Genomic DNA, 15,268 nt, shown 5'->3' with positions numbered 1-15,268 from the left:
CAACTACAGTGAGGGGAAACTGAGCGGAGGCTCAGAGCTGAGGCACACGTCTCCCTGGTTCTCCTGAGTGACTCCAAAAGGAGATTTCTCAGCTGCTGCGTGTGTGTGTGTGTGTGTGTGTGTGTGTGTGTGTGTGTGTGTGTGTGTGTGTGTGTGTGTGTGTTTCTTGCTGCCACTCAGGGGACAAGCCCATTGTTGCCAGGGTGAAGATCTAAGGCTGAGTACTGAGCGCAGGGGCAGAGGAGCGGCCCAGAGAAGGAGAGAAATCTCGTCTGTGAGGTGGGGGGCCGGGGAGCGGCTGGAGAGACAGGCAGGCTGAAGCCTGGGGCGGGGGGTGGGGGGAGCAGCAGAGAGTGCAAGGAAGCCAGGGAAAATACAAGAAAGCAGAGAGGGAAAGAGAGCAAGAGAGACTCAGAGAGGACGGGAGAGAGGGACACATACACACACACCAAGAGAGACACCAAGAGAGCCACACCAAGAGAGTTGAAAGAGAGACAGTGACCCAGGAGAGAGAGAGATCAGAGACACCAAGAAGGCCTGCAGAGGTGGAAAGCTCCGAGGGGCAGGCACCCAGAGAAACCCAGAGAAGAGATCAAGAAGGAGACACATCCACCCAGAGAGAGGAGAGAGACAGGTTCTGGGATAAAGACAGAGCGAGAGCAAAGAGTAATTGTGATCGAGGCCCAGAGGGAGGGACAGCCACGGCAGAGAGCCTGAGACAGAGAAACCCCAGGACCCAGAGGGACGGAGATCAGTGGAAAGGGACCTGGGTCAGGGATGGGCATCAAGCAGGGAGGAACACGGGGAGAGTCTGAGAGGAGATACATTTCCTAGAGAGAGAGAGACAGAAGGCCGAGAGGGAAGGATGGAGGGGGGTCACGCAGATACAAGGAAGAGGGAGAAGATGCTGAAGCCTCTCGGCGTTCTGAGAGCCTCACATACACCGTGAGAGAGGGATCACGCATTATAGAAGAGCCAGGATCTGGGACGTGCAAGCACCTGCTGTCTACCCAGCGCTGGACCAGGAGCCCCAGCTCACTCATCTGACTGTGTCAGTTTCCCGCTGTGTTTTTTCACAAAGCTGAATTCCTACAGGATGGAGGTCGTGTCTCACACTGCATACAGCAGCTCCTCGGGAAGCCCTCCATTGTAGAATGAATGTTAAATGAACAAGCAGAAAACTGCACGCTTGGGTAACTGAGCCAGGAGACATAGGCACTCAAGGTGGGCTACAGGCTGACCCTGACGACCCCGCTCCGAAGCTGGGACAAAATATTGGGGTAGGCAGCAGCATAGCTGGACCTGGGGCATAACTCCACGTGCTCTGGTGGTGGTGTTAATGGTGGTACCATCATCTTCCTGTGCTGTTAGGCACATCTGTGCTCCCGCCGTGTGCTAGTCGTGCTTGTACACACTTTACCTTCATTGTCTCGTTATCTGATTGAATCCTCACAGCAATTCTAGGACGTGGGCATTACTGTGATGTCCTTTTATAGATGAGGAAATGGAGGCTCATAAAACATAAGTTACTGTCCAAGGTCGGATAGCTAGCAGATGGTGGATCCAGGATTGAAAAGAGTCGATCTAACGCCAGAACGGAGCTCTTAACCCCCGGTGACCCTGCTTCCCCAAGAATAGTACTACCTGATACTTGTTTACAGCATTCTGGCTTGTGTAGCCTTTTCAAATTTACTATGTCAGTCGTCCTCATGAAAGTTTGCTAGAAAGAGTTGTGGAACCAGAGCTGTTATTCCCACGGAAGCAATAAGAGAAGAGGAACAGCTGAGGGACATCTGTAAAGGTACAGGCTCCCATGTAGCAGCTCAGGACTGGAACCCAGTCAGGGCTCTGCCCAGAGCATGACGCTGCCTAGAGGTGTAAACCGTGCCCAGATGGAACACACCGGGTTCAGGAAATTGTCTGGTGGCGTGTGGTGCTTGGGCAGCCAATACAGGATGCCCAGGACAGGCAGGCCATCAGGAGGGCAGGATTTTAGGACTCTTGAAATAGTATATCTGGGTTTAAATCCTGGCTCTAGCCAGTGACCTTCGGCAAGTTACTGAACTATTCCATGCTTCAGTCTCCTTGTCTATAAAATGGAGATAATAATAATTGTACTTTTTTAGAATTGTTATGAGAATTAAATAAATTTGTGTTTGTAAAACACTTCTAACGACCTCAGTGCATACTAAGATTTGGTAAGTGGTGTTAAGTAGATCACATAAAATAATCAAATAAGGCAGGAGGAGGTGTCCCAGCCAGAAATGGGGTCTGGATGACTGAGCTTGAGTGGTTCAGAACTCTGGACAGATCCCCAAGCTTTAGATTCACCATATTGGTTCCATGTGCTCTGTCAAGTTCTTTGGCAGTGAAATGGGTCTTATCTCTTTGTTCTCGGTTACGATGAGCTTAAGAATTCTCCTCACGACCCTTTAATGTCTGCTCTATGAGAAAAGGCACAAAGGTCTTCACCAGGAAGGCCTGTCTCTTTAAAGAGAGAGAGGGGGTATTCCTGTGGGTTTGTTCTTGAGGAAATGTCCCTTTCAGGGATGAGGGACTGCACCAGATATGTGTAATTGATGTGTGGGACCCAGGGGCTTGTGTTCAGTGTGTTAGGGAATATGACCTCACCAATTCCTCTGAGCTCAGACTGGGAAAGGGCAAGGATAGAGACAGGGTTGAGGGGAGGACTAAAGGGAGAATGGAAGCATTAAGAGGTTCATAACGTTGAGATGTGGGTTAAGGGTTCCATATAGCTTAAGGCTTGCTTAGAGGCAGAAGTCTTCTGCTCTCTCAGTTACTCCAGAGCCGCTCCTACACCACTCAAATCCTGATCTGCTCAAACAAGGATGGCAACTCACTCCTCACGTGAAGAAGTAACCTTAATGTCTCCCATCTGTAAGCACCCCCTGTGCACCAAGGTCTTTATATTCATTATCTCTCCTTTAATCCTTACAACAATGCTATGATTAGACATTGCCAGTCCCATTTTACTGCTAGGAAAACTGAGGCTCAGAGAAGCCAAGTAACTCACCCAAAGAAAAACTGCCACCTAGTGGTAAGGCTTTACTTTTTCTTCCCAAACACACTGCCTTTCAAGAAATGCCACTCTGAGTGCTAGGAGTGGAGCCTTCCGTGAGTTTTCAGCCTCTCTCATGACTGTTCCCTTGTTACTTTTTTTGGCTGTAACGTGGAGACCCAGTAGGGTATAACAACAATGCCTTCTTGCAATGAAAAATTCCTGGATGTCTTATACCTGTCTGTAACTATAGACACCTTCAATAGTTGACCTCTTCCTCAACTCAAAGGAAGAAATAAATACTCCCTGAGATATAGGCTTCTGTCAGGGCTACCTCTACACGGCCCTGCCGACTCATGCCCATCTTTATTTCTTTCCACAGAGGAGGTGGCCGAGGGGAAGAACGCCATCCTCATTGGGATGAGCCAGTGGAATTCAAATGACCTGGTGGAGCAGATCGAGACCATGGGGAAACTGGAGGAGCATCAAGGTAAGGTTCTGCTTCTCTCCTGGCTGGGTGTCTACATGTGTGTGTTGCGGACAGTGCGCAGTTTGAAATGACGGCAATTTGGGGCTAGAACCTGGGTTTTCTACGAAGAGTCATCTATCTGTCTGGGCACTTCGCCTACAACCCCTGAATTCTATGACCTGCAGGAATCCTCGTGGGGACTTCTGCAGGGTTTTCTGTGGCAGAAAAACTCTAGGATACTTCAACAGAGCTTCCTGTGTTCATTGGATGACCACCCAGGAGCATGGGTAATTAAGGGCAGGCGGCAGGGTCCAAGCTCCTTGGAATCTGCTAGTTAATGTAGGGTAGCAACTGGAAAGCCTTTGGGAATGGGCAGGGGAGAGGGGCAGCAGTTGGGGTTGTAACTTCCTTTGGTCGAATTGCTGAGGATTCGTCCAGAGGCTTTTTAAGGAGGGGAGTTTTGACCAGGGGCTTAATCAGCAGACAAAGCAGGCATATTCTTTTAGGCATCCATCCTTCTGTCCATCTGACCATTTCATGTTATGAACAGAATGTTCGTTGAGCATCTACTATGTATCAGTGCTTGGTAGGAGGGGCCAAAGGTGATTTAGCTGAGGCTTCTGCCTTGTGATGTGTCACAGAGTGTAAGTCAAAACATAAAGGGGTCAACCCTTAAACTGAGGGTTGTTGGGCCCAGAGGGGAGAGGCAGGAATTTTAGAAGGAGGCAAGAGAGGGGGTCTCAAGGGAGCATTCTTGACAATGAACCTATGGACCCAGGCTTCACAAGGCAAGTGGAGGATGGAACCAAGGAGCTTATAAAATGTGAGATGGCATATGGGGAACCTGAGGCTCAGAGAGGGGCTGTAGTTGACTAAGGTCACACAGGAGGGAGAAGCAGAGCTGGGGCTAGAACCCTATCCAGGACCCAGGGTGCCTCTGCTTCTGTTAGCTTTTTCTGTCCCTCGTCCCCACCCAATATATCACTCCTCCTACTTCCCGTCCTTCGCATCTCCTCTGTTCCTTCCTCTCTTGGCCCCATCTTTCCTGTCATGGTCTGGGCCAGGCTACCTATCAGGAGACGCTCAGTGAGACAGTCCTGGCCTAGCCCAAGAGAATGACCATTTTGGTGTTGACCATCTTGGCGGTAGCTGTCTCAGCCCAGCATCTGTTCCTTTTCTTACCCTCCCCCATCCCGGCCTCCTTGGTTCAGAGCCCGCCCCATACCAGCTTGCCCATCCTGAGAAATGGACAGGCCTGGGATGACTGTTCCATTTTACAAACGAAGCACCCAAGGCTCAGAGGAGCTGCATCTTGCCCAAGGTCCTCCAAGTTGGGGGCAGCATCACACTTAGATCTTCAGTCTCCTGATTCCCAGACCAGGGCTTTGCTTCCCAAATTGGACCAAGGCTCAGCACAGTTCCGAGCCCCGGCAGAGTCAAGTCCGAGCAACCCAGAGTCTTAACGGCAAGGCCCTCCTGGGCCACTGTCACATTCACAGAACGAGTGGGCTCTGAGTCTGGTACCCAAGACCAGTCCAGAGGAAATTTCCCAGTCTTCCCTGCTACTCATTTGCAGATGGACCCTTTGTCTACTCTTTCCTTCACCCCAGGAACCCGGAGGGGGCCCAGAAGGGGTCATGGACTCCAAGTGCTTCCCTGGGACAATGCTTGGAGTGATGAAAAGACAAACCGAGACTTGTACTCACCACCCATCTGGCCATCCCCTCCCATCCCAACCCGCGCTTGTCTGCCAAGGAATGTGTGACTCAGACACAGTGTGAGCTAAGGAGGAGGTGAGTGAGAAGCAGTGTGAGCTGGGAGGGCAGGGGAGGAGGAGGCAGATGGAGGTCGATGGGCAAGGCTGAAACCGTAGCTTTGGAATCTAAGAGGTCTGGGTTTGAACCTTGGCCCTGCCACCCCATGGCTTTGTGGCCAGGAAAGTCACATCGCCTCTCAGAGCCTCAGTTTCTTCATCTGCAGAATGGGGCTAGCACACAAATTGCACACATTAAATGAGCTGATACTTGCAAAGTGCCTTCAGTGCCTGGTCATTATAACGTGGGAAGGGGGAAAGAAGAGTGAAAGGTCTTTCGCAAACACAGTTCTAACAAATGCATCATGGAGCTCATGAGAGGTCGGATTAGGGGCAGTGGCTTGCCTGAGTCCAAGAATTGATGCTGTTTCCTCCCAGTATGAAATGGGGAGCCAGAGGGAGAGAGAGAGAAGGAGGGGTGAGGAAGAGGAAACCAGCCGTGTTTCTGGCTCCTTCTGAGTCCCATTCCCCTGTGGATTCACGATGTGGATTCCCACAGCATGGCAGAGCACACACGCCGATTTCATTCATTCCAGCAGCCACTTCTGGAGCCGAGACGTGGGCTCAACCCAGGATGGTGGGGAAATAAAGAGAAGCAGGCTGGCCTTGTTACCTCTGTAGGAGCTCACAGCAGACAGGAAGAGGATCGTGGCCGCGGCTACAGTGCAATAAGACAGGCTGAGTCAGGGGCCTGAGGAGAGAGCCTCTGGGGACTCTTTTGGGGAGAGGAAGTTCTAAAAACACTTTCTGGAAAAGGCTGCAATCAAAATTGGTGTTATAGATCGAGCTCTGCCCCTGCCTCCTTCCACATTCCTGCCCTTAAACGCAGGGCTCACTGCAGAGACAGCCCCCGCCATGGTTCAGGCCCTGGCCAATCACAGCTACCCCTGGTGATGACCCCCAAGTTCATCTCTAGCCAAGACCTACCCCCTGGGCTCCAGACTCATATTCTCAGGAGGCTCCTACTTGCCTGTACCTGGACATCTCAAAACCACTTAATGCTCTGCAAGTTCCAAATGGAGCTGAGCTTCTTCCTTCTGAACCTTACTTATGTTCTATGGCCCATCTTGAATCTCAGTCATTTGGAGCCTGTGTTGCATAGGTACGTTCAGGCTGCTCTGGTATCTCCAGTTCTTGAGGGCGCGAATTCTGGTATGTGTGTGTGCATGTGTGTGTACCTGCGCACATGCTACCTGTACCTCATGGGTTTTGTTTCTTCATTTTTTTTTTTTTTGCGGTACATGGGCCTCTCACTGTTGTGGCCTCTCCCGTTGTAGAACACAGGCTCCGGACGCACAGGCTCAGCAGCCATGGCTCATGGGCCCAGCCGCTCTGCGGCATGTGGGATCCTCCCAGACCGGGGCATGAACCCGTGTCCCCTGCATCAGCAGGTGGACTCCCAACCACTGCGCCACCAGGGAAGCCCGTTTCTTCATTTTTTATTGTGAACTCATCTTGGTCAACACCCCACCCTTTTCTTTTCTATGGGAATCTTGTGTCCCCCAGGTCTTGAAAACATCCTTCTAGTGATTGGTCTTGTGTCTCTGCTGGGCCTGAGTGTTTCACTAATTGTGGACATTTTATATGCTAAATTTACAGCTTTGCGGTTCCATTCTCCTTGAGTGGTGTAAATTTAGACCCCACACCCATAGGTGGCAAGGGCTTAGGGTTTTAATTACGCATGTGTGACTTTTTTCTTTCCCACTGTCTATGAATGGTTTTTTGGCTGCTTCCCCGGAAGACTTTTTTTTTTTTTTTTCCGGTATGCGGGCCTCTCACTGTTGTGGCCTCTCCCATTGCGGAGCCCAGGCTCCGGACGTGCAGGCTCAGCGGCCATGGCTCACGGGCCCAGCCGCGCCTCGGCATGTGGGAACTTCCCGGACCGAGGCACGAACCTGTGTCCCCTGCATCGGCAGGCAGACTCTCAACCACTGAGCCACCAGGGAAGCCCTTTTTTTTTTTTTTTTAATGTTTCTTTATGGGTGGAGCAGCCCTTCACGGATCCCTACTACACAGGGGGCGCTGCTCTAGCTCCTCACCTTCCACAGGCTGAGGCCAAGTCTGTGGAGTTAACAGCAATACTGTTCTCAGCCTCTAGCCCTGGAGCCTTTATCCATCTGAGTCTTCCAGGGCTCTTCTCTACATTAGCTTCTGCTTTTGTGTCTGGATTGTAGTTCCCTCTTTGTTTCTGGCACTTGTATATTATCCATTCTTTATTTTGAGCTCGGTTACATATTTACTTTTTTTTTGGATATTTATTGCCCAGTATTTTTTTTTTAATATTTACTTATTTATTTGGTTGCACCAGGTCTTAGTTGTGGCGGGCGGGCTCCTTAATTGTGGCATGCGGACTCTTAGTTGCGGCGTGCATGTGGGATCTAGTTCCCTGACCAGGGATTGAACCCGGGCCCCCTGCATTGGGAGCGCGGAGTCTTACTCACTGCGCCACCACGGAAGTCCCTATTGCCCAGTATTTTCATGGAAAGGGGTCCTTTGGCATCAGCTCAGTCCACCTTATTATTATTTTTACAATTGCTTGTCTTGTTATTTTTATTTAGTGTTTTAAAAAATTTGGTAAAATATATAAAACTTACCATTTTAGCCATTTTCAAGCGTACAGCTTAGTGGCATTAATATATTCACACTGTTGTGCAATCATCACCACCAGGATGAAGAAGCTCCAAAACTTTTTCATCTTCTCAAACTGAAACTCTGTCCCCATTAAACAATAACTCCCCATTCCCGCCTTCCCCCAGCCCCTGGGAACTGCCGTTCTACATTCTGTTCCTATGAACTTGGCCACTCTAGGTGCCTCATATAAGTAGAATCAAGCAGAATTTGTCTTTTTATGTCTGGCTTGTTTCACTTAGCATGTCTTCAAGGGTCATTCATGTTGTTACATGTGACAGGATTTTCTTCCTTTTTGAGGCTGAATAATATTCCATCGCATGTATCTACCACGTGTTGTTTATCCATTCATCTATTGATAGACATGTTTTCACCTTTTAGCTATTGTGAATAATGGTGCTATGAACATTGGTGTACAAATAACCATATTATTTCCTGAATACATTCTTCCTCTGTTTTTTTGGCCACGGCTTGTGGCGTATGGGATCTTAGTTCCCTGACCAGGGATTGAACCCGTGCCTTCGGCAGTGAAAGCGCAGAGTCCTAACCACTGGACCGCCAGGGAATTCCCACTTGAATATATTCTTGTTGTAAATAAACAAACAATACAAATAAACCATCAATACAAATAAACCAGTCTTCCTTATCTACTGCTTCAATTGCAGACCTCACTTCAAAGTATATCAACGTGGAGGGTATCTCTCTAGAGATAGATATTAGATGTCATTGTTGCAATTTAACTTACTTTTTCCATTTCATAGTAGATCTAGGAGAGCTTTTCCTGTGAGTATTTATAGAGTTGACTCATTATTTTTACCTGTACTATAGTATTCTCTATAATAGATGTACCATAATTTATCTAACCACTGTGTAGTGATAAACATTGGAATTTTTCATCATTAAAACAATGATACATGGGTTAAGAGTATAAGCATTGAAACCTGTAATAGATACTGCTAAACAGTTTTCCAGAAAGATTGTGCAAATTTATATCCACACCAGCTGTGGATTAGGTGAGCCATTTCCCCACAGTGTCACCAGACTTGATATCATCAACTTGACGGATGAAGACATTTTCTTGTTTTGCTTTGTCCTTACTTGACTGCTAGTGAGAGCAATCATCTTTCCATAATGTGTTGCCCAACTCCATTTTCTTTTTCTCTGAGTTTCTTAATCATGCTTTTTGTTCATCTTCTACTGAATTGTCTTTTTCTTCTTGGTTTTTAGGAGCTCTTTCCCTGTATTTTGGTTATAAATTATTTGTCTGCTGTGTATTTGAAATCTTTGTGTCTTGAATTCCTGCCACTTGGCTGGATTTTCTTATTTTCTAATAGTTTGTCAGTTAATCTGTTGGGTTTATTTCGGTAGAGTGTCACATTGTTTACAAATCTCAACAGTTATATCCTTGCCAATATTTACCCAGCTTACTTATTTTTCTTATTAAATTGCATTGCACAGGATCTCCAGATAGATGCTGAGTGGTAAGAGTGATCCAGGCTTTCTTATTTGATCTTGACTGTAATGCTGTAATCCCCTCCCTCTTCTCCTCCCACCCTTCCCCCTCCCCTTTCCTCCTCCCCCTCCTCAGTTAAGTGTATTGAGGTATGATTTACATCAGGTAACATTCACCCTGGTTTTTTTTTTTTTTGGCCATGCCTCGGCCTGGCCTGCGGGATCTCAGTTCCCAGACCAGGGATTGAACCCACGCCCCCTGCAGTGGAAGCGTGGAGTCTTAACCAGTGGACTGCCAGGGAAGTGCCAGCGTTCACCTTTGTAGTGTATGTTTTTTTTTTTTTTGCTGTACGCGGGCCCCTCACTGTTGTAGCCTCTCCTGCTGCAGAGCACAGGCTCCGGACGCGCAGGCTCAGCGGCCATGGCTCACGGGCCCAGCCGCTCCGCGGCATGTGGGATCTTCCCAGACCGGGGCACGAACCCGTGTCCCCTGCATCGGCAGGCGGACTCTCAACCACTGCGCCACCAGGGAAGCCCTTAGTGTATAGTTTTCACCGCTGCTTCTTAAATTCCATGACTTCCTCTTGGATTTACTTCCTCTGTTAATTAGAATGTCTCCTCAAGTAATTCTTTCAGGTAGGGACTGTCAGGTAGGGATAGTCATTTTCCAAGCCCTTGCATTTCTCAGCATGTGTTCATTTTGCCTTTACACCTTTTGGAATAATCGTATTCCAAACTATCTCTGAAGACATTCCTCATGGCCTTCTCGCATTTGGTGTTGTTGGTGAGAAGTCTGAGGCAAATGTGTGGGTAATCTGTTCTTCCCTCTTGTTGAAGCTTTCAGTTTTTAAAAGCTTTATTCTTTGCATTCTGAAGTCACAGCCAAGTTTGCAGATGAGGTTTTGTTGTTTGCTGTGTCTGAACCTAGTGTCCTCTTTTTTTTTTATTACTGTGACATTTTCTTTTGATTATTTCTTCAAGTATTTCTTTCACTATGTTTTCTCCTTCCAAAACTTAGATAGTTGCTGGAACCATGTCTCAGCTTGCCCTGCCTATTCTTATTTCTTGGTTCTTGCTGGGTTCTGGAAGTAGTCCTTTGTTCCAACTCATCAACAGCTCCCCAACTTCTCTCTTCTTTGGCTGTTTCCGTTCTTCTGATCAACTCTTCTTTTTTTTTTTTCTAACAATCATCTTTTCATTTTCATGTGCTCTGGTTGGTTCTTTTTCATAACAATCTGATACGGATTCACAGATGTCATGGACTCATTCCATGCTTTTTAGAGTCTCTATCTCCTTGTTCTTTTAAGTTTCAGTTTTCTGGTCTGTCAGAAGTGGATGAGAATAGACCACACACACTTCAGATTGGATTAATTACCCAAAGACCCATAAGTGAGATTATAACATGGAGCAGGATCGAGCTTGGTTCTAATTGTCTAAGGAAACACACAGCTGTCATTAACGTTGTCCAAGTAAAGCAGGTCTTGCCAAATTCTTTTTTAAATTGAGACATAATTCACATATCATAAAATTCACCCTTTTTTTTTTTTTTTTTTTTGTGGTATGCGGGCCTCTCATTGTCGTGGCCTCTCCCGTTGCGGAGCACAGGCTCTGGACGCGCAGTCTCAGCGGCCATGGCTCACGGGCCCAGCCGCGCCGCGGCATGTGGGATCTTCCCGGACCGGGGCACGAACCCGTGTCCCCTGCATCGGCATGCGGACTCTCAACCACTGCGCCACCAGGGAAGCCCCTAAAATTCACCCTTTTAAAGTGTACAGTTTTATGGTTTTAATATATTTTTGAAGTTGTGCAATTATCACTATTATCTAGCTGTAAAACATTTTTGTCACTCCCCCCAAAAACACCCCATACCCATGAGCAGTCAATCCCCATTTTCCTATCCCCAAGCCCCTGGAATTTCATATACATGAAGTCAAACAATGTGGTCTTTTGTGGCTGCTGTCCTTGTCTAGCATAATGTTTCTGAGATTCATCCATGTTGTAGCATGAATCAGTACTTCATTCCACTTTGTGTCTGAATAATATTCTATAGTATGGATAGATCACATGTTGGTTGTCCATTCATCAGTCAATGGACATTTGGGTTTTTTCCGCTTTTTGACTGCTATAAATAATGCTGTCAAAAATATCTGTGTACAAGTTTTTGTGTGGACGTATTTTCTCTTGGGTGTATATATCTATGAGTGGAATTGATGTATCGTATGGTAACTGTTTAACTTTTGGAAGAACTGACAAACTCTTTTCCAAAGTGGCTGCACCACTTTACATTCCTACCAGCACTTTATAAGGGTTCAAATTTCTCTACATTCTTGCCAACACCTGTTATTGTCTGTCTTTTTGGTTTTAGCCATCCTAGAGGGTGTGAAGTGGTATATAATTGTGGTTTTGATTTGCATCTCCCTAATGACTAATTATGTTGAGCTTCTTTTCATGTGCTTATTGGTCATTGTTCATCTTCTTTGAAGAAATGTCTATTCAGATCTTTTGCCCTTTTAAAAGTTGGGTTGTCTTGGGAATTCCCTGCAGGTTCAGTGGTTAGGATTCCAAGCTTCCACTGCGGGGGCCATGGGTTCGATCGCTGGTCAGGGAACTAAGATCTCACACGCTGTGCAGCACAGCCAAAAAAAAATTGGGTTGTCTTTTTATTGTTGAGTTGTAAGGGTTCTGTATATATTCTGTATGCTAGACCCTTATCAGTTGTATAATTTACAAATATTTCTCCCATTCTGCAGATTGTCCTTTCACTTCCTTGATCATGTCCTTTGGAGCACAAATTTTAAAAAACTTTACAAAGTCCAATTTATCTATTTTTAATTTTATTGTGTGTGCTTTTGGTGCCATATCTAAAACACCATTGCCTAATGCAAGGTCATGAAGGTTTACCCCTATGTTTTCTCTTAAGAGTTTTATAGTTTTAGCTTTTGTATTTAGGTCTTGGATCCACTTCGGGTTAATTTTTGTATATGCTGTGAGGTAGGGATTCAAGTTCATTCTTTTGCATGTGGGTAACCAGTGGTACTAGTACCATTTATTGAAAAGAAATTATTCTTTCCTCCATTGAATTATCTTGGTACGCTTGTCAAAAATCAATTAATCATAAACATATGGGTTTATTTCTGGACATTCAGTTCTGTTCCACTTATATATATGTCTATCTTTGTGCCAGTACCACAGAGTCTTTATTACTGTACACTTGTAGTAAGTTTGAAATCAGGAAATGGGAGTCCACCAACTTTTTTTTTTGCACGTTCTTTTCTTGCAAGTTTGGCTCTTCTGTGTTCCTTGCATTTCCACGTGGATTTTAGAATCAGCTCATCAGTTTCTGCAAAAAATCCAGCTGGGATTTTTTTTTTTTTTTTTTTTTTTTTTTTTTTTTTTTGCGGTACGCGGACCTCTCACTGTTGTGGCCTCTCCCGTTGTGGAGCACAGGCTCCGGACACGCAGGCTCAGTGGCCATGGGTCACGGGTCCAGCCGCTCCACGGCATGTGGGATCTTCCCGGACCGGGGCACAAACCTGTGTCCCCTGCATCGGCAGGCGGACTCTCAACCACTGCGCCACCAGGGAAGCCCCCAGCTGGGATTTTGATAGGGATTGTTGTTGCATCTTCCAGATCAATTTTGGAAGTATTGCTAGCTTAACATTATTAGTTTTCTAACGCATGAACATGCAATGTCTTTCCATTTATTTAGGTCTTCTTTAATTTCTTTTAATGACGTTTTATAGTTTTCAGTGTACAAGTCTTACACTTGTTTTGTTAAATCCATTCCTAAGCGTTTTATTCTTTTCGATGCTATTGTAGCCAAAATTGTTTTCTTAATTTCATTTATAGATTGTTTATTGTAAGTGTGTAGAAATACAATTTATTTTTGTAAATTGATGTTGTATACCTCAACTTTGCTGAACTCATTTATTGGTTTTATTTGGGGGGGATTCCTTAGGATTTTCTATATATACAATCTCCAAATAGAGGGAGTCCAATCTGTCCAAACTGGATGCCTTTTATTTCCTTTCATTGTCTAATTTTCCTGGCTAGACTCTCCAGTATAATATTGAATAGAAATGATGAGAACCAACATCTTGTCTTGTTCCTGATCTTAGGGGAGAACTTTTCAGTCTTTCACCATTAAATATGATGTTAGCTGTGAGGTTTTTTTGTTGTAGTCCTTTCTGTGGTTGAAGAGATTCCCTCCAGTTTCTTGAGAGCTTTTATGAAAGGATGTTAGATTTTGCCAAATGCTTCTTCTGCATCTGTTGAGATGATCATGTGGTTTTGGTCCTTTATTGTATTAATATAGCATATTACACTGATGGATTTTCATATATTGAACAATCTTTCATTCCTGGGATAAATTCCACTTGGATCTTGCCGTATCACTAATCCTTTATGCTCAGGATTTACATATCTCTTCCAGAATAAGCTGTGCTAATAGTCTATGAGCTGTCACTTAAGAGAGACTACAATCAGGGCCCTTCTTGTTTCTGAAACAAACTTAGTGTCATCAAGGCCACATTCTCATAGAGACAAAGGGAGCAGTCACTGCCTAGATGTCCCTGATCAACTTCTCTGCCTCGAGCTTTCCAGAGAGCTGTTTCTTCCTGCCACTCACCCTCTGACTCTAGTTTATACCCTTATTTCTAGATATGTGATTCTTAAAGAGTGGTCCCTGGACCAACACAATTAGCCTCACTTGGAAACCATCAGAAATACGAATTGTGTGGGACTTCCCTGGTGGCGCAGTGGTTAAGAATCCTCCTGCCAATGCAGGGGACAGGGGTTCGAGCCCTCGTCCAGGAAGATCCCACATGCCACGGAGCAACTAAGCCCATGAGCCACAACTACTGAGCCCGTGTGCCACAACTACTGAAGCCCGCGCCTAGAGCCTGTGCTCTGCAACAAGAGAAGCCACCACAGTGAGAAGCCTGCACACTGCAATGAAGAGTAGCCCCTGCTCACCGCAAGTAGAGAAAGCCCGCACGCAGCAACAGAGACCCAACGCAGCCAAAAATAAATAAATAAATAATTAGAAATATGAATTGTGGACTTACGGAATCAGAAATCAGTACGGCTCAGAATCTGTGTTTTAACTAGCCCTTTGGGAGATTCTGGTGCTTGCTAAATTTGAGAGCCATTCATGATTATGATGCTAAGTTAACTGAAGGAACCCGCAGATCCGTTTTCCTGTACTCTCCTTCAGGCATTGAGTTTGGTATCTTTCTTTCACATTGTTGGTTTTCCTCTTATATTTAGTAATATTTGGATACATACTGCACTTTGTGTTTGCGGTTAGCCTCTCTCTGAGTGATGTGATATGTCTATTTACTGCAAGCTGCTGTCATCTTATTATTGGGGAGGGTAGGAACTGCTGCAGGGTGACTTGAGCCATTAGCTTCTGCTTTGCCCCTCTTGGGTATTTTCAGCCCCGCAGGGTGTCCTGTCCCTCAAACTCAGCCCTTCTCACGCCTGGGGACAGATGCCTCTGCTTGGTACAAGCAGGAGTTGGTGGGCAGGGTGAATGGGGAGCCCAGTCACCTGGCTTCTCTACCATGGAAGCCCGGACAGTTGCAAAACCTTCCTTTGTTCCTGTGTTCTCCACCCATGACCCTGACATTCCCTCTGAGCTGCCCCTACCTTTGGCTCCAGACCTTTCTGTACAGGGTTGAGGTTATGGTTTCCTCTCTCCTGGCCTGGTTTTATGGGCATTTGACCTTAGCAGTCACACGAGTCTCCATGCATAGCAGAGTCTCACGCTCGAGTTTATGCTCTGCTGTTACCATCTTGAAATTCTTAGTCATTTTGAACAAGGGGCCCCACAAACTATGTAGCCAGTCCTACCCCCTCCATCAGATCTCTCTGCCTTCTGCCTTTT

At 46.2% G+C, this 15,268-nt stretch overlaps 1 protein-coding gene across 4 annotated transcripts in view; it reads left to right on the top strand.

Annotated features, from left to right (window-relative positions):
• Positions 1 to 15,268, top strand: part of PITPNM3 (PITPNM family member 3) — a 90,813-nt gene that overhangs the window by 24,078 nt on the left and 51,467 nt on the right. For 3 of the 4 annotated variants that reach the window (XM_079905138.1, XM_079905136.1, XM_079905137.1), the window contains exon 3: positions 3,402 to 3,509. In XM_079905138.1, the coding sequence (XP_079761264.1) occupies positions 3,440 to 3,509 (70 nt within the window). In that variant the 5' untranslated portion in view covers positions 3,402 to 3,439. Of the gene's footprint in view, positions 1 to 3,401; positions 3,510 to 3,543; positions 3,776 to 15,268 lie in introns of those variants that run through there. The other variant, XM_079905139.1, reaches the window with a different exon arrangement.

Source organism: Stenella coeruleoalba (genome assembly GCF_951394435.1).
Source record: "Stenella coeruleoalba genome assembly, chromosome: 19".
Taxonomy (NCBI): Eukaryota; Metazoa; Chordata; class Mammalia; order Artiodactyla; family Delphinidae; genus Stenella; species Stenella coeruleoalba.
Note: the sequence above shows the minus strand (reverse complement) of the source record. Positions and strands in the feature narration are given on the sequence as shown.